Below are 19,547 nucleotides of genomic sequence, written 5' to 3'. Positions count from 1 at the left end.
GCTGGAAGCCCCTCTCGGTTGTCTTGGCAACTGTCCGGCCGGCGTGCTCTTCAGGTTAATGTGAGTTTACACGAAGTGTCCTACAGGGGGCGACAGTGTGGCAGCTGGTGTCTGCTCAGGACCGCTGTCATTCAGCCTCGGAGCCCCTAAAGTATAAAGGTAGAAAATTATATTTAGAGACATAAAACATTACCTCAATTCAATAAAATAAAAAGTTTAATGAACAATTCCTTCGATTTAATTAAAGCATTCTCTGGTTTTAATAAATAATTCCCTTATTTAAATAAAAACTAATTATATAACATATATATATATATATATATATATATATATATATATATATATATATATATATATATTATATAATATATAATAATTTCTTTAATTTAATAAAACATTTCCTCAATTAAAAAATATCTAAATTTAATAAATAATTCCTTCCATTTAATAAAACATTCCCTAGTTTTAATACATAATTCCCTCAATAAAATAAAAAATCCCATAATTTAATAAATGATTCCTTCTATTTAATAAAGCATTCCCTGGTTTTAATACATAATTCCCTCCATAAAATAAAAAATCCCACAATTTAATAAATGATTCCTTCCATTTAATAAAGCATTCCCTGGTTTTAATATATAAATCCCTAAATTTTTCTACATGATACTTTATGGGCTTTGTAACAACCAACACAATATTTGGTGTCTTCCTTTTGTAGCACACATAGTCCAGCTTGATAAGGACTTGGATATTACCAGTATCCATTAGTTGTTGTTTTTTTAGCTACACTACATTAGCTTTGTATCTCCAGAGTAAAACCAGACACTTATACTTAAGACTCCAATCATGTCTTGATCAGATGCATCCAGGGCACCGTGGGAAATTTTGTCAATTTGGCTTTTATTGTCTTGAGCCAAACTTAGTAATCAGCAATAAATGCAATGCATGATAGTCACCATAATTACAGCACTTCCCTTTGGAAAACAAATGATATGTAAACGGTTTACACAGCTGGATCAGATCAAATCAACACAGCGCTTTTTCAGCGTATATAAAGTTGCAGTAGATAAGAGGTTTATCAAGTAGATATCAGTCTGTAGTTGTGGCGTGGCATATTATTTTTTTCATTTTTTCAAGTCTTATCAGCTTTTTCCTGGGCAGGGTTGTGGTGGGCCCAGAGCCTACCTGAAATCATTGGGCACAAGGCAGGAATACCCCCCTGGAAAGGGCGTCACTCCGTCACAGGGTACCTCACACAACTATTCACTCACACGTTCACACCCATGGGCCAATTTAGCATGGCCAATTCCCCCTCCATGTGTGTTTTGGGGAGGTGGGAGACAGCCCTGGAGCATCTGGAGGAACCCCACTCACAAACTGCTCACATACAGTGACCGAGCCAAAAACCCCAGGCCACTGGAGATGTGCCACACACACACACACACACACACACACTTACTGCAGTGATGCGGTGCTACCCAAGTGATTTTTAAAAAATTTTATTGATATTTTCAAAAGGCTGTGCTAGCTCAAGTCATACAATCTTCATCTTTGGTTACCTGTGCACTGCTACAAATAAAATGCACTTTCAGGGGAACCACACCTCTTCTCCTGAAGGTTTATGATGCTAATACACTATATGTGCAAATGTTTGTGGACACCCCTTTTAATAAATGCATTCAGCTACATCCATGCATTCAGTTGCACCCATTGCTGACACAATGTGAATTTCCCCACTGCGGGACTAATAAAGGATTATCTTATCTTATGCACACTCAAACAGCTTGTCTAGTCCCTGTAGAGAAGTATTGCCAATAGAATAGGACTCTCTGGAGAAGATAAACATGAACCTATTGGCACAATGCCTAATGCCAGGCATGGGCTAGAGGTGTATAAACCCGCCCAGCATTGAACTGTGGAGCAGTGGAACTGTGCTCTCTAAAATGATGATTGATGCTCCATGGGATAAGTTGGGGAGTTGGAGATGAAGTGGAGTGGTGATCATCCAACATCCAGACCTCACTAACGCTCTTGTCATTGAATACGATCGAATCCTCTCAGCACAGCTCCAAAATTACGTTCCTGGACAGTAGAGACAGTTACCCCGACAAAATCAGGATAAACTCTTTTTGAATACCCAATGATGAATTTGCAGATGTCCCAATACTTTTGTCCATGCAGTGCTGCTTTAAGTTCAGCCTCTCCAAATGCAGTAATAGAATAATGTGCTCAGCCGGTGGTGCAGGGGCTAATGAAACTAAACATTGTTAAGCATGTCCATAAAAGGCAGTTGTAGCTCAGCGTAGGGCAGCTTGGCCTTGTCAACTCAGCGAGGGAGTGCAAGGAGTTTCAGATCCACATTCACACAGACACACACGGTGAGTACCAGATTTCCTTAAACCTCTCGCTCTTCTGCAAAGCTGTGTACTTCTCCTTTTTTTGTGCAGTCAGTGTTGTTACTTAGGTTGTGCAAGAACAACAGCTTGTGTGCATGCAATAAGCTAGAGGTACTGATAGGAAAATGTGAAGTAAGGCTCCATAGAACCCTGACCACATCCTCACTGACCTGAAGAATAACAAAAAAAAGTGACCTATGATACTGTACACTGTGAAAATCTCTTAAAAAGCAATTAGTTTGTTACTATTGTGTATTTTCACTGTGTGTGTTATATGATTACTTACCTTTGGAATAAAATGATATGTAATCAATTTACACCATCAAGTCAGATCAATTCAACACTGCGCTTTTTTATACAAAGAAGTTGCAGTAGATAAGAAGGTTTATCTAGTAGATATCAATCCAGTAGCTGTGGCTTGGCATTTTATGTGAGGCTGCTGAAACCAAACCCTAATCATTCAGGATTAACCTGAGTCTGATAAACATATAATGCATACTGCGACGTAAACATTTGCACGTTTCAGCAGGGGCCATCCTGTAGATCTGCTGCTGCATGATAATACATGCCTGAGATGTGCAGCCATTCCTGATTGTATTCATTCGCTTCCACAAAACATCAAAGGTGGTCTGACCGCCTCACACAATACCACTGCGGCTCACAGTTGCTGTCAATGGCCAGGTAAGATTTACCTTGATTAACTCATTAATGTTCTGATGTTTTACATGTCCCTTTGGTCCATATGTTCCCTAAACCGTTCAAACCATCATCAAACCTACTGGCTAAAAAAAAGTGAGCTTTAATCATATTCACATGATAACAAACAAGAGAAAAGCATAATTATTCATAATTATCACTTTAGACCAATCAGAAGTTTTTGTGGCCTACAACACTGCTAAAGGAATCGGACTGTTCCTTCAGAATTAAGGGCAAAGGGTTCTTTGAGCACTACCATAGTCGACCCATTTTACTTCCTTAAAGACCAATTTCTGTAAAAGAGCTGTGAGCATGAAAAACCTTTACATTGCTAACCATTACATCAACTTCTTTTAACCCATAAAAGGCTCTTCACACTTATACCTCTTGCACAAAAATGCATCTCTATGGAACCAAAAATGGTTCTGCCATAGCATCGCTCGAAGAACCCTTTGTAGCACCTTTATTTTTTAGAGTGTCAGTGTAGTTTTTGGACCGGAACAGGAACAGGAAAAGCTCTTAATTCTAAAGAAAGGATCAAATTCCCACAGCGCTGAACTTCACGTCTCAGTGCACACAGTTAAAGTGCATCACATATAAACTGATGCAGCTCTGCAGATCTGACTAAACACAAGCAGCCAATCTGCCCGTGCTTCTTATTGCATCTTCAGGAGACTGAATGAGGTCTAATTATAGGAAGCTAAGGATAGCTGGGAAACCATTATCAGTCCTATCTGATCCAGGCTGGCCTGCTTCCAAAACTGACATTCAGCTTCTAAAAGAAGAAGTAAACAGAAGAAAAATGCTCTGACCTATGAGGTTAATTGCAAATGCAGAGGCAAGGAGAGTCATTTCGTTTTCTTTTGCTTGGTAGGATTCCAGGTGCTGGTGAGGATCATTATACTGCAGGTTTAGTGTGTTTAGTCCTCCTCCTTTTTTTTCACCCCTAATTTTTTTATTTTATTTTTTTTTTGTGTGTGTGTGTGTGTCTGTTTCTTTGGAACCCTACGTGTTGGCCACTTATGCCATTCAGTCTATCTGAAACCTCTAGCACTCTTGCAGGGTGATTAACTTCCAGTGTAGCTCGGGCCAAACACAAAACACGCCCACAGCATGATGTCATTTACGTAGAGCAACATTATAAAGCGGCCACTGGCAACACAAAAGCCTCAGAGCTGTCGAGTGCTTGGTCATACATGGTGATCCTTAACGGCCTAAAATTACCACAGAGAACAGCTGAGACCCTGATGACTGCTCACCCTCCCCCCCCTTACTCTCTACCTCTCTCTCTCTCGCGCGCGCGCGCGCTCTCTGTCTCTGTCTCTCGCTCACTCATCTCGCCGTGTCGCGAGCGTTATAGTGTCATTTCACAATGACACGTTTTAGTTACTCGAAATATTTTTCCTTGTTTCATTCAAGTGGAGGGAAGAGCGGTTCGGCGCTGGCTCTGCTGAGCCAGTGTGTTGACAGCGGAGGGCGACGAGGGAACCTCGACGACGTCACCCCAGTCCCCACAGAGTGAGTGCCTTTGTCGTGCTATTGTTTAAGAGCAGGCGCGAGCAGAGCAGCCTACAACCAAACTGCAGTAAGAATATTCATTTATTCAGATAATATCTCTGGAAGAAACAAAAGTGGCTTCAATATTTCAGGAGGCTACAATATCAGGAACTGAGGACTGAGCATGCATGTGCTCAGCTCAGCTGAAAGTGCTGAAATGCTGTGTTAGGTGATGGCTGCTTTTGTGTTTTTTGGAATTGCTTGCATGCTAAAAAGTGCATGCATGCTTAAGAGTGAGTGAAAATGACTAGTTACTATGACCTCTACTTAACCCTTGTGTTGTCCTAAAAGGGTGGAAAGCGACTCTACCTAGACTGACCCAAACAGTAGTGCAGCCAGGGTGCATAGGTTATCTTCAGATCATAGCAGACCCTCAGGACAATGAGACTATAGAGAATGTTAAGTCCACACAAAGGTTAGGACTAGTGCACAAATTGGTGCTATGCATTCATATAGACTCAATCAATTGAAGCTGGCATCCTTCACTCCTATAACTTAGTAATACCTCAGCAGCCTGCTTGCACTGTTGTTGTGGTTTTGTTGTGTAATTACTGAGTAACAATCTTGGGATATCATGTAAGTCAAGCATAATGTGAGAATTCAGAACATGTGGCCAACATCTGCTCATTCAAATCACCCTCAAATCGACCTGAGCACAGTAGCTTTAAATTATTATGTAGGCCAACCTACAGTCCTCAACATGCTAAAAATGAACCTGTGTAATTTTGTGGCGTCCTCAACAGTCCAATTAAGCCTACACGTTGTCTGTTTCACAGGGATGCAGAGCCCATAATAGAGCCCATAATACTGGCTATTAGAAAAGGTGATGTGCAGACAGTGTCTGAATTGGTCGCATCCGAATCCCGCATCCAAACACCGAAAACAACGGAGGACTGGACAGCCCTGCATGAGGCCGCATACTGTGGCCAAGCTGACTGTGTTAAAGCTCTGCTCAAAGGTAAGCATTCTTAGGCAAAATGTGTAGGAGCTTAAAGGTCTTTTCATTTGCATTTTGGGTCCAGATAGCTTAAGGAAGCTAAGCCTGTCTGGGGACTCAAGATCTTTCTAATCGCTTCTGCGGAATTCTAGATGGGAGGATAAACTTGCTCAGCAAGTTGAGCCGCTGTTTTCTTTTAGCTAGGCTATGATTTGTCATGTTATACAAGGTAGATAAGTGCAAACTAAGAATACTGTGTGTTTGTGTGTGTGTGTTTGTGTTTGTGTGGTTTGTTTGTTCATCACCTAGCTAAACCCACTTCGGTAGATAAGCGCACGCTCCAGGAGCAGACTGCTCTTCTGATTGCAATTGATGGAAAACACCTGGAGTGTGTGAAGTGTCTATTGGTGGCAGGAGCAGACCCAGATATTAGCAATAAAAACAAAGACACGCCACTTTATAAAGGTACAGCATTCCTGATTAACTGTAATATTTATATTACTCAATCAAATATGCCAAATATGCATGTGGTCAAATGACATTTAAAGCCATGTACCATTTAGCTTGTGAACAGGAGGATATTGACATAGTCAGAGTTCTTCTGGCGTTTGGAGGTGCAGTGAACCAGCGCTGTCATCGGGGGTGGACAGCTCTACATGAAGCAGTGAGGCGCGGCAACACACAGTTGTGTGAGACCCTCATTCAGGCTGGAGCTGCCGTCAACCCCCCCAGCACCTATGGCATCACTCCACTCATGGAGGCTGCTCGGCTGGGGAGGACAAAGGTTGTGGAGTACCTCATCCAAAAAGGTAGAGCGCCTTATCACTCTAAGCAAAAAAGGATTCTACTTAGTAATTAAAAATAAAATTAAAAAGGCTGCTACATGGTAAAGAAAAAAAGGGTTCTTTGAGTGCAGGAGCTATGAAGAATCATTTCCCTGTTGTCCACCAAAGCAAAGAGCCCTTTACCCAGACAAAAAACCAAAACCAAAAAACGTTTAAGCATCCAGATGGTTCTTTGAGGTCCCTCATAGAGCCATTGCCTTTTCTAAGAACCTGTGAAGAGCCCTTTTTTAAAAGTGTAGACTGCAGATATTCATGCCTCTTCATGGTGACTGGTAGGCAGCTCTGTGGGGGAGGGGGTGAAGTGTGATACTCGTCAACAGTTGTGTTGTGTTGATAGTAGCACACTAGCAAGCTGCAGACGGTGCTTATCAGAGTTTAATCAGCTGACTTGGGTGAATGGTAGTATTGCAGGGAAATATGCCATGTTATGTGTCATCATCAGCTAAATGCACACTGATGTAGACAGAGCAGATCCTGTGCAAAAATCTGACTAAAAATGTCATGATAATGATAATTGAAAAGACAAAATGTCAAATAAAATAGAAAGAAAAGGTCATTCTGTGTTAGATCTTCAGCCAAGGCATAAACATTTCATTTTTATAAACCAATCAGAACAAGCTGCTTGCCTTATTATACTTAATGTAGTTGTTGGAAGTGAATGGGTTAACTGGGGAGCTTCCATGTCTTTTTTATTTGGGAATGGTTATATGAGGTGAGGGACCCTGTTTAGAACTGCCAGCTTGCTTCTTGCACCATCTAACATCTCCCTTTTCTTGTACAAATAGTTTTTAATGCAGTTACACTGAACATTTACATATAGATCCAGTACAGACACATGTTTACATAATACGTTTCTGATGTGAAACTTTTATTTCACTTTTATGTTGTTTCTGATGTGAAACTCTTATTGTTGGTGTGGTGCAACAGATAACACCAGTACCTGCCACTGAGCTATCACACCATGCGGGAGACTGGGGTTCGATTCCCGGTCTGTGTGATTATGTTGCGCTTCACCAATAAGAGTTCTTGGGCAAGACTCCTAATACTACATTGGACCCCTCTGTAATACGACAAACCTTGTAAGTCGCTCTGGATAAGAGCGTCAGCTAAATGCCATAGATGTAGAAGTATTTTTTCTTATGTACATGTAGATATTAGTACTAAGCAGTTGTAATACACACTCACTTTGAGTCTGATTAGGTTTATCCGTTTTCCATGCCCTGCTGCTCTTCTCTTGTGTGTGAGAATGTGGAACTGGCAATGGGTGATATCTTTTGTAGACTGATAAGACCTAACTAATACAGGAGGGGTCACAAAAGCATACCCTAACTGTCAGAGTTAACGCCGATAAGTCAAAGAGTTGAGAGGATATTTAAAGCTGTTTCTTTTTGCGTCACAAATGCTACTTGTGTAGCAACGTGCCTTTGATAAGGATTCCCCTAAATAGAGATGAATGGCAACACTGTGGTTGCAGTGCCAACACTAACTCTGGCTCTTTTATATCTCTAAAGGTGCCAATGTGAACCTGCAGTCATGTGAGGGAACAACAGCTCTGAGTCAAGCCAGTAAACACGGCCATCAGAGTACAGTGGAGCTTCTGCTTAGACACCATGCAGACGGCAACAAAGCCTCCAACACTGGACTCCTGCCTCTGCATATCGCTGCCCAGCACGGCAATAAAGAGTAAGTATACTCGCTATAAGTGCCGTCTAGGTATCATTACAGAGGCCACCGGTTATTTTACAGTTTTTACAGTAGTTAGATGGAGAACAATGCAAACTAGTTGAGAAATTCCTAAATTATAGGAGTGAGGAACGCATTTGGAACTTCTCTTGGTTCCACTGCAACACACTGTAGGTGTAATGTGCATGACCCTGCCAGTTTAGGGCTTTTTGAGAATAGAACCCCTCAGGCTGCAGGACAGCTGTAGTAGAAACAAGAGGCTTGCGGGTGAAGGGGTCAAGTGGTGCGACAAAGTACATTATATTGACAGTGCCTGCTGTGTGACAGGTGATGCAAACACACATATGTTTTAAGTGGCAACTGTCGATTGTCTTCCTGTTTGTCAGTGGCCCTGAGTAGCTTATCTTTTCTTGCTTTTTCCAAGAGTAAATGATCTTTAAGATTTTGAATTCAAGAAGAGCTGTTACTTTATTTTATTAAATTATTTAAAAATAGAATTATGTAATTGTGTGTACGCAAATTGTCGCTTTCACAAAAAAAACTTGTATCTTCAAAATGGTTTTACCGGAGCTGGGAAAAATCATCAAAACATCATGAAATTGTGATATGATTTAATGAACAAATTTGAATGACTTAAAAGGTAATAAGCAGCAAAATAGAGATGAGAGGTTTTTGCATGGCAGTGGCCAATTATTAAAGGAGCATTATGTAACACTGTTACCTTAAAATAACAATAGGGAGAGTAGCGCCACTATTGTTGCTACTCCAGGCTCAGCATGCCAAAAAGGGCAGTATGTAACTCTGGCTAAGGAGGCTTGTCCTTTGCAAAAGCATGTCCTTTATCCTTGAGCGGTGCGAATTCCACTTCCACATATAGGGAGAGCCCAGGAGGAAGCATAAAGTTGCTTTATGATCTACATTCAATTTTTGTTTGAATGCGGAAAAAGTCAAACAAAACATGCGAAAAGCAAGACTATCTGCACAATGATAAATTAATCAAACTGTTGTTTTTAAATAATAATAAAATAGCTCCTCTTCTTCTTACAAATACAGATATGATAACGTAAAACCCACACTATCAACAGTTTCTCTGTAGTTTCTCTAAATGAGCTCTGAGTAGGGGTGTAACAGTACACTCGGGCCATGATTTGATTCATGCTATTGGAGTCAATATTTTTATGATTTTCTGATTTTAAACAAATTTTGACTGAAGAAAAAGGACAAGTCTTTACATCTTGTTACTTAATCTATTAATGAGGTGGGAGGTGGGAACAGTGTGGCATGTAACAAGATCATGCTGGAGTGGGTTGTTGATTGGTGCGATTGCGTTAGCCTAGCTACACCCCCAGCTACACCCCTAGAGTAAAAAAGCTTTAAAGAATAAAAAAAGATTTAAAAAGAATCAAGATTTAACTCATGGCTGAATCTCTGATTGTGCTCATCTCTCATTGTTATCTGCTTATTCCTAGGAATGTCGCCCTACTGCTGCCTGTCACAAGTCGATCCAAGATACGGCAAAGTGGGATCACACCTCTTCATCTGGCAGCTGAGTTCAACCATGAAAATGTTGTGTCTTTCTTGATTAGTTCTGGGTCTGACGTAAATGCCAGGCTCTCGGACAAACGCTCAGCCTTGTTCCATGACCATCGCAGTACAGCTTTGTACTGTGCAGTGGCAGCTGGTAATGCAGGGGTTGTGGAAGCCTTGCTCAAGGCTGGTGCAGACCCCAACCTGGATCCCCTCAGCCCGCTGATGGTTGCAGCCCGTCTGGGTTGTTTTAGGACTGTTTCCTCTCTGGTGGAACATGGGGCAGATGTTAATGCTCACATACCAGCCCATCCCACAGATTTCCCAGGAGTGCTGTTGTGTACACACCATTTGGGCATTTTACAGTATCTGTTGGACCATGGCTGTAAGGCACAGGATTGCTTCAGATGTTACCATAAAGATACCAGACAGCCTTCTTCTGTTAATCAAAGCAGAATGGAAGACATGGGCCAAAGGACTCAGTCAGTCATCGCAAATACAGTTCCATCACAAACAACCTGCACGGAATCAACCACCAGAAATCTACAGGTATGGACTCTAGTAACCTAATAGCTTTAGAAGTTTTATTGATACAAAGCTTTTTCAGGCATTTTAGTCACAACATACTGATATAAAGCAACAAAATGTAACATAAAATACATATGAAACAATTTTTTTCGAATATTAGAACATTATAGACAAGTGCTGATAATAATTAAAGATAAAAATGGTCTGAAACAGAAGCAGACGACACAAAATTCTGTACAACATGCATCCTTGGAAGTTTATTTTGTCAGTGTAATGTTGGTCAGCATAGGTGTCTGTTAGGTGTCGTATCAGAGCTGGGGAGCCGTGCTTTCCTTCAAGTGTACTGGCTACCAAGTGATGCTGCATCGAAAAGACGCACATGTGTCGGAGGAGACATGCTAGTTCACATGGCCTTCCAAATTAGGTAGAATAAGGGGATGAATATTAGAAATAAAAATAATTAAAGAAAAATGAAAGAAAGTTGTCAGCTTGTTGTAGCAGAAATATAATATTTCCCTTTAACCCTTGAAATGTTAAGAATGATTAGGCAGGACTTGCCTCCATCAAGCAGTGGGGAACTTAAGGCTGGAGTCCAACACAGTTGCTGATTTTCCTGCTCTAACACACCTACTCTAGCAATTATGACATGTGAGTCGAATCAGGTGTGCTTAAGCAGGTAAGACACAAAACTGTGCAGGAATCCAGCCCATCAGGACTGAAGCTCCCCACCCCTGATTTATTGGGTTGAGTGCATTCTTCTTACCTATGAAGCCACACCAGCATATTTAAAAAAATATTAGCACACTGTAAACAATGACCTCGCAGAAGGTTGGGCATGGTCAGACCTTACCCTTGTAAACAGACAAGTTTGAGTCAGCTGAAAAATGTTTAGAATTTCTTGTATGTATTGGTGAAGTCAAGACAATATACGCCGATCAGCCATAAAATTAGTACCTAATATTGATGCACCTAATATTGAGTAAGTCCCTCTTTTGCTGCCACAAGAGTTCTGACCATTTGAGACTTGGACTCCACAAGAATTCTTTCTGGTTTCTGGCACCAGTGTGTTAGCACCAGATTCCTTTATGTCCTTTAACCCCCTGAGACCTGGACTTTCGCTTGGTGTGCATTTTAAATTTCTACTATTTGGGATTAGTAGGACCTAACAAGTATAAAAACTAAACTTAGTCTTTATACAGAAAGTCGTTTTCACAAAAAAATATGAGGCCAAAGAATCAAAGTTTAAAAGTATCATAGTGCAGTGAAGCAGAAATTTAATGTCCCCATATGAGGATGCAGGGTCTCAAGAGGATAAGCTGTGAGGTGGGGCCTCCATGAGCATTAATGATCATTAGGTGCCCGTGACCCTGTCGCTGGTTCACTGGCTGTCCCTTTAGTAATCTAGCCATCAAAATTTGGCTTTTGTCAAAGTGGCTCAGATTCTTAACACATCATCACCTTCCAGAACTGACTGTTCACTTGCTGCCTAATATATCCCACCCTTGAGAGACGCCACTGTAGATGAAGATAATCAATGTTTTTCACTTCACCTGTCAGTGATGCTAATCATATGGCTGATTGATGTATTAGCAACCTTTAGATTATTTTTGTTAACATTATTTGTTTCTAACATTGCTGTCAATAATTATGACTCGCTTATTCCCAATCTCAATCCCCAGTTTTGTGAATGGATCACCTCTGCACCTGTTTGTCACATGGCTGTACCTCTGATCAGCCTGCTTCTGGACTACAGTGGGAACGTAAACCTGTGTCACAAAGTGACTGAAAAGTTCAGTAGGAAAGAAGAGTGGATTGATATTAAGGAAAAAGCATGTAAGTATAGTTTCTAATGTGTAAAATTCTTAAATGTGCTTCTGTTCTGTCTAGAATCCCATAAAGAGCTCTCTAAGCTGTGCATGGGGGACCTAATACACTATGGATTTGCAGCCATCATGCTTTGACCTTTCTAACACGTTGTTATCTCTACAGTGTCTCCTCGCCCATTGACACATCTTTGCAGACTGAAGATTCGCGAGCAGGTTGGTGCCCAGAGATTGACCTCCATGAACACTCTTCCACTACCAGGCAAACTGCTCCAGTATCTGCGCTGTTCACAGAGCAGCACTAGAGAATACCCAGATCTGATGCTTGGGTCGGATCGAATACAAAGTGCAGGACCTCAAAGATACATATGATTCCTTATTGTGTCCATTTCTACCCCAGTAAGACTTTCATAGAAGGACGCAGTGGTAAAACAACATGCCGAAACGTGTGAACACATGTGAATCAGAAAATATCTGAAGATGCTGCTTATGATACTGCTGGTTATATAAGCAGTGGTGTTCTTGGTGGTTGTGTATGTGTTTGCATTGTTATTTGAAAGTGAGAATTCTTGGTATTCCTTTGTAAGGTATGAAGAGATTTGATCATCAGGCAATCAGTTGGTGAGTCAGCACACTTATGTTGAATGGTAATTATAGGTGAACAGCTGAGATTAACTGTTGTCCATAATAGCCTATAGTTGTACATAAAAAAACCAAATGCTGTCTACAAGAATTGCACTGATTACACTGGGGAACACAGCTACTGAGTGAACTTCAAATATGTCAAATATGTAATTTGACTGAAAACTGAAGATTTTATGACTTGAACTCACATTACTGTAACTTATTTAGTAAGGTATTATTGTGTGTGTGTGTGTGTGTGTATGTGTGTGTGTGTATTTGTGTTCAGTGTGCCATAAAAGAAGCCAAAGGAGAGTTCATAACTAAGTGAATTCTGCATCAGTTTGACAAGACTATGAGCAATATGCTCAGGAAAGAGCGTCACAGTAACGTGTTTGTCATATGACATGTGCCCGTTTTTGTTTGCTTGCGTGCCTTTTTTTTTGTTTACGGAAAGAGTAAGTGTTACTGTATCGATTGATTCTGGCTTTACACCGTGAATTGAACACACTGCATGAAATCGATGGACATAAAGGCTTACTGTAGTGGTTTAAATGTGCACAGTATCACGTCTCAGTACAATGAACTGCAACCGAGAACAAGTGTGTGGGAATTAAACTGACATTCGTTTACTGTTTGCTGAGTCTGACTCATTTGAGGTAGCACAGCCTAGTAACTGTGAATATACTGATGCTCAAACATGATAAATAGATATCACTTCAACTCAAAACCTGACTCAAAGAGCTTTCTGACCTGTATTTTGAAATTTAACACATGCCCATTCCCTGAATACGACACAAACTGAATCTGTGCTCATAAATAACCACAGCAACAATGGATTAGTTAAAACCAGTGCTCTCATCATCGCTCAGGTAAATAGAAGGAATTAAATACAGCTTCTATAAGAGTCTCAGGGTGAGGTAAGGCAATGGCTTGAACACCCTGCCTCAGTAACAAGCCACTAGCTGCATTTGAGTTTGCTACATTTGTTTATTTATGTATTTGTGCTTTAAGTGCTTAATCAGAAATTGGAAGGCCTAATGTCTATTTGTGAACAATTACAAATTCAACAATGCAGTAATACAAACTTTAAGAGGATTTTTGCATAATTAAACTGTTAGGATGTAAACACGGTCCCTCGGCGAGGTTTGCTGTGAAATGAGCAGTTATGAAATTATGCATTATGAAATACATTATGGAGTCTTGAGAACTGTCCACAATGGTGGTGATAGGGACCCAGCATATATCTGATGCCTCTAAAAACCTACCACACATACAGTCATTACATGATACAGTTATGAGAATATCCCCTGACGCTCTGGGGCTTTGTTTTGTGATAGTTGGGTAAAATGGGTTATATCTGAGATGTGGACGTTAAGACATCTGGTTTCTATTACCACAATTGTAAAGAATGATCAGGTTTCCCTTCAATGCAACGTTTCACACCAAACTACTGTGGTAGACCTTGTTTACATCTCAACCACTGAATTATGCACAACCTTTGCAAAACTGGTGGAATTCCCCTTTAAGAACAGACATTAATATATTTATATATATACTAATTAATTTATAGTTCATTTACACGTAAACTGCTCTAAATGAAGCCGAACACACTGAAGATAGAGGTTGAAACCGGTTTAGTGGGAATCGGCTTGACCACCACGTGCGTTGTGCTGTTTATAAGACCGTCCGGCACTTTCTGCATGTCCAGTTCCGTTCCTCCTATTTTCGCCCTGAGCCCCACGTGGGCGAGACTGGCCTGGGGCAACAGGAGGTGTGTGTGCGCGTGTGTGTGGAGAGCCTGGTTCCCGCGGTACTGGAAGGGAGCGCAGCCGCATGTGAGAGCCACTCGGAGCGGCTGCAGGTCCGGAGAGCCGCGGCGGGCAGACGGCATCAGGCTCGCTTTTCGTTCTTCGCCGCCGGGCTCCTGCGTGTGAGTCCCGTGAGTCCCCACGTGTGCGCTCCTCTTCCAGGCGTGATGGAAACACGGGTGCGCGCCGTGAGAGGCACGGGGCTCTTCCCAAAACGAAGCCGGGAGCTGACGCTTGCGCATGGGCACCTGTCCCGCTCGGGATGGGTCCTCCCGGCTGGGGTCCGGGTCTGGTTCCAGACGCTCTGCGCGCGACTCTCGCTTTTCATTCACGTGTTGGAGGGACGCGGTGCTCTCGTGCGTGAGCGGAGTGGGCTTGTCCTCGGGCGCTTTGGGGGCAGAGTCGGGGGCTCTGTGCGCGTGGCACCGGGGCATCCTGGAGTACTTCTGCGAGAAGCGTTTCAGCTGCTTCTGGAGATACTTGCGGTGGTCCACGGAGCGCCTGCACGGGGCTGACTTGTCCAAGGCTGCCTTGATGTCACTCGAAGCCAAGTTCACGAAGTTCAGCAATGTTTTCACCTCACTGTCAGAGCTGGCCATGTCTTGTTTTGTATGATTGGTTTTTGTCAATTTATTTTTAATCCATTCCGCTGACGCGCTTTAGGAACCACCCCTCTGTATAAAATAAGATTAGAAATAAATGAAAAATGATACATTTGACAGTTAATGCTAATATTAGGCTGCCCAGGCCACAGCATAATGCTTTATTAGGCTATTTAAGAAAAAATACAGACTTTACACTTAAACAGGTTGCTGTTTTTGGGACCAATAATAATAATAATAATAATAATAACAAAAAAATTATAAAACAATAAAATTATAAAAGCCTACTAAAATATTAAATATAATAATAATAATAATAATAATAATAATAATAATAATTAAACTCACTATTGGTGAAGCGCCCAGCTTTGCTTCCCTCTCTCTCTCCCTGGAACGGTTTAACCACTTGAACGAGCTGAATGAATATAAACTTCGTGTAGTTATGGTGCTTTTCTTTGAGCCAATCAGCGACCTCAATCCCCCCCCAGCAGCGACCCAATGAGTTCCCCGCTATCGAATTCTTTGCCCTCGCAAATTGTTGTCATGGCAATCCCTAAGAAAAGAGGCTAATAGATGCTATATTTCTTTGTAGAGACCGTTGTCTCATTTCCCCCCACACTCACTGGACCCTTTCAAGACTATGTTTGGTGTTTTTGATTTCCCCCTACTTAAAAAAAAAAACACCTCAACTCACAGTTAGTTAGCTAGTTAGTTACATCAAACGTCCTGCAGGCTTCAGCTAGCTTAAATCTGTGTCCACTAGCTGGGGTGCTGGCATGCTTCACTGCACCAGGAGAATAACAAGGCTTTTAGGGTTTTTCGTTTACTTTCGGGCTACTTTTAACTGTTCTGATCTAAAGTTCTCGTCTCTCTACCTAAGAGTGATGTAAGGAGAAGTAGGATTTGGGGTGGGGTGGGCTGGTTGGTGGTGGTGGGGGGAGTCTAAAGAGATGTGCACATAACCATGGAAAGGGGGCCTGAACGCTCAAGAATCTTGTCTTTCTGTTTGCCCCCTCAATCGAGCACCACAAAAGCTGAATTACTCATTCAAACCTCGCGGGACAAAGGCGAAGGAGCTGGATAGCACTCCTGCATTTGTAGTCAAACATTTAGAGACTTAAATCGAGTCGTCATGAAGGAGAAAGAGTTAGACAAAGCCCATAGAATTGCCATCAGCAAACATTTTCCTGTGTCATATTAGTGGGGTCTCCATGACTCCTTCTGGCCCGGGGACAATAGCACAAGTTTGCACACTCGAATACTGTCACCCTGCCAACGCCGACAAGGGCCAGAAACAGGACAATCCCTGCAGAAAGCACGGGCTCCGCGGGGAAGGTCGCAATAGAAAAGGAAAAAGGGACTTGTGAAATGCTAATTGAGCCCCGTCCCACATTGAGAGGGGGGGAAAGAGAGCAGGCTACCTATCGTCCCGTTGAGCCACCTCCTCCTGGCAGAGGGGTCTTAGTTGTAAGGAGCAGTTGTCTGGACAGCACACTGCAAAGCATGCCCAAACACCTTAGCTTCACACATTGGGGCCTATAAGCACAAAGCATCAGTAGACATTTGAGTGTTTTGTAGTGGAGTTTTACACAACTTAGTGCATATAGTGAATTGTAAGGCATCGTGCATTATTGCAGATATACAAGTTGAATCCTGTTTCATTTAACAACCCGTTTATGATGCTCTTAATGGATGAACTGCATTATTTGTCATGCATCCACACTGATGCCTCTGTTTTTCTGTCAGTTGTTTGATGGAAATTTGGCAGAAAGTGATGTAAGTACAGAGTAAAACATACAGTAGCTAAGGCACCTACGCACGTACGCCTAAAAAATCATTATTTAAAACTATTTATCACATCAATAAACTTGTCAAAACTCCAGATCACTTTAGAACAGATGCAGATCATCATAAATACAGTAAAAAAAATCTCATTTTGAAGAAGGTAGTTAAGATCTTCTGAAATCCATCTCCAGCTCATCCAATTTAACATCATTAAGCACTGATTTACCAAACCAGGTGTTGATGCTTAATATAAATAACATTAGACTCCATGAGGAGAACTTTTGCAGATGTTTTAATAAATACAGGAATAAAAACTCACTACTTTTTGTATGAAAGTTATTAGTATTTATTCTAATATTAGTGTTTTTACTGAGGAAATAAACACTTACTGCCCAGATAAGGAGCTTTTTACTTTTGCACAGTACTGTATGTACAAAATAAAATATATATAGCCATATCCATATGCAAATATTGTATGTCGCATCCCCTTGTAAATTGTTTTTCTGAATTGAAATAAGTTAATATCCTTTACAGAGAAACATGTCTGGACCTTTTTGTGCGGAATTACTGTTTATTTGCTGAGTCTAACCTATTAGGGAAATATAAATCTATAAAATAAAAGGAGCCATTATGTTTTCACTCAAAAATCAACACATTATATGATTGGTTTGTTCAAACATTTGCATACAACTGTATGTTTATTTAATAGTGAGGTGAAGTAAAGAATTGTTGCACTTGTTGATTAAAATAATTACCTCATGGGGTTACCCCCAATAATTATCTCTAGTATGGCATATATATGACATTCACTATATGTCCAAATGTTTGTGGACACTCCTTTTATTGAATGCATTCAGCATTTTTAAGTTGCACCCATTGCTGACACAGATGTGCAGATGCACACACACAGCTTGTCTAGTCTCTGTAGAGAAGTACTAGATAGAATAGAATTAGAGTCTCTGGAGCAGATAAATGTGAACCTTTTAGCACCATGTCTAATGCCAGGCGTGGGCTACAGGGGTATAAAGCGCCCCAGCATTGAGCTGTGGAGCAGGAGAACTGTGCTCTCTGGAATGATGGCGTTCCATCCAATACGTTTGGGATGAGTTGGTAGTTGGGGGTGAGGTGGGGGAGGTCCAACATCCTGACTAACCCTCTTATTGCTCCAGAATCTATCAGAAAGCCTTCCAGGAATGAGCAGGTGCTCCAATATTAAACACTATTCTTACATATGTGACCTAACTGCAGATGTGGAACATTACAAACTGCAGCATCCGGATTTGTAAACCATGATGAGATCAAAACACTTTTGAATGTAAGTGTGTACTTGATTTCTGATCCAGCCTGGTTTTAATACACTGCAGCCCAAACTGTTGCAAGCAGGACATGGTATTTGGAGCTAACTGTTAAAGTCTTCTCCAAGTTTTTATTACTATCCTGATGCACCGGCACTACAGCTCAGAGTCTTTAATGGCTGCAGGACTCCATTGTCATTCTCTTTTTCTGTTCTCACCACTCCTCTGTCCATCTCAAAAGGCCAATTAAACAATGGGCAACCCCTCCCCTGTCCGCCTGCCTCACTCCTGCTCTTTTGAAGTAAGAGAGAAAGAGGGAGGAAAGAAGAAAATACGATGGGCTAATAAACCCCCAGTGTCTGCCTGTCTTTCTGACAGCCTGAAGAAGATGGATGGTGGGATTGTAGGACAGATGATTGATTTATCTGCAATTGAAAGACATGGTTTGTAAACGTAGATGGAAGGAAAATAAGCAGGATAGTTGGGCTTCATATGCTCATGTATTTACAATCTTCATGTTGTAATATTTCTCGAGAGCAAAAGATGGGTGGGTGATACTCTGCAGAGATGTCAGCAAGCACCGACCATTAGTTTGACGTCAGAAAGATGTTGGACTCTAACGTAGAACTGACAGTGAAGTCAAATAAAACAACACTGGGATGACATCAAGCTCCAGTGTTCGATACATGCTGAATTTTGGTTTCTTAAAATCATGACTTAACACCAATATTTCAACATCTAACACCATTAGACTTTCATGTGGGTGTACACATTATGAATGTTAGCAGAAGTTGGGTTTTGGGAGGTATGAAGATTTTACATGTAGTATTTATCTCTATATACTTTGTTACAGTTGCTCAAAGCGATAGACGTTGCATCAGTACTTGAAAGTCTTTATAGTAAAATAATAAACTACTGAGGAGTGGAAGAGGCAGGTCTGCATTAACCGCAAATGAGTGTATAATCAGATCAGTATAGTGGTTCAGTATAATCAGATCAGTTCAATATGCCATTTTATGGGCATCTGCAGGGGCAACCGTATATGGTAATTTAGTCAACAGACCTGTTTCTTTACAGTGTGTATGTTTATGGTATGTATGTGTTGTATAGTATGTAGCATTTGAGGCCCTGTTCACACTTGGCATTAACATGCGTCTTTGCAATCTGATCACTCGGATCACAATAGACGCATATGACTACATTATTTTTGTAGTGTGAATCACTTGATGCGTCCCAGACTATAAAACCCCACCCGCATCCACTACGTCATTAATGTGCGCCATGCCCCATGGAATGATGTGAGAAATCACAAGTGGTCACAGGAGACGCATTTCAAATGCCAGGTGTGAACAGCTATGCATTTTGGCAATCATTTGTGATCAAGTCACCCAAGACGCCTGTAAATACCAGGTGTAAATGGGGCCTAAGTTATCCTAGACAG

At 41.3% G+C, this 19,547-nt stretch overlaps 2 protein-coding genes across 3 annotated transcripts; one reads left to right on the top strand and one right to left on the bottom strand.

Moving 5' to 3' along the window:
• Positions 1 to 2,939: 2,939 nt before the first annotated feature.
• Positions 2,940 to 13,231, top strand: asb2b (ankyrin repeat and SOCS box containing 2b). 2 transcript variants are annotated; one of them, XM_072689201.1, is made up of 9 exons: positions 2,940 to 3,077; positions 4,512 to 4,610; positions 5,426 to 5,607; positions 5,896 to 6,051; positions 6,150 to 6,395; positions 7,943 to 8,114; positions 9,584 to 10,190; positions 11,849 to 12,002; positions 12,159 to 13,231. In XM_072689201.1, exons 1-9 carry the CDS (start codon positions 3,070 to 3,072, stop codon positions 12,362 to 12,364), a joined length of 1,830 nt encoding a protein of 609 aa, XP_072545302.1. In that variant the 5' UTR covers positions 2,940 to 3,069; the 3' UTR covers positions 12,365 to 13,231. The 2 variants fall into 2 exon arrangements, with proteins under 2 accessions (XP_072545302.1, XP_072545301.1); XM_072689200.1 differs by lacking the exon at positions 2,940 to 3,077 and having other exon boundaries at positions 4,284 to 4,610.
• On the bottom strand, positions 10,898 to 15,416 carry LOC140564096 (protein FAM181A-like). The gene is made up of 2 exons (XM_072689202.1): positions 15,375 to 15,416; positions 10,898 to 15,098 (listed from the first exon to the last, which is right to left on the bottom strand). Exon 2 carries the CDS (start codon positions 15,021 to 15,023, stop codon positions 14,208 to 14,210), a length of 816 nt encoding a protein of 271 aa, XP_072545303.1. The 5' UTR covers positions 15,024 to 15,098; positions 15,375 to 15,416; the 3' UTR covers positions 10,898 to 14,207.
• Positions 15,417 to 19,547: the final 4,131 nt, after the last annotated feature.

This window comes from Salminus brasiliensis, chromosome 10 (assembly GCF_030463535.1).
Source record: "Salminus brasiliensis chromosome 10, fSalBra1.hap2, whole genome shotgun sequence".
NCBI lineage: Eukaryota > Metazoa > Chordata > Actinopteri > Characiformes > Bryconidae > Salminus > Salminus brasiliensis.
This window is presented reverse-complemented; position numbering and strand designations above follow the sequence as displayed.

Excerpts from the sequence above, each read along its gene's own strand:
- asb2b (XM_072689200.1), top strand. The coding sequence starts at position 4,465 with ATGACACGTTTTAGTTACTCGAAATATTTTTCCTTGTTTCATTCAAGT. Across the intron at positions 6,396-7,942 it reads GGAGTACCTCATCCAAAAAG|GTGCCAATGTGAACCTGCAG; the intron begins GTAGAGCGCCTT and ends ATATCTCTAAAG. Across the intron at positions 12,003-12,158 it reads TGATATTAAGGAAAAAGCAT|TGTCTCCTCGCCCATTGACA; the intron begins GTAAGTATAGTT and ends TTATCTCTACAG.
- LOC140564096 (XM_072689202.1), bottom strand. The coding sequence starts at position 15,023 with ATGGCCAGCTCTGACAGTGAGGTGAAAACATTGCTGAACTTCGTGAAC.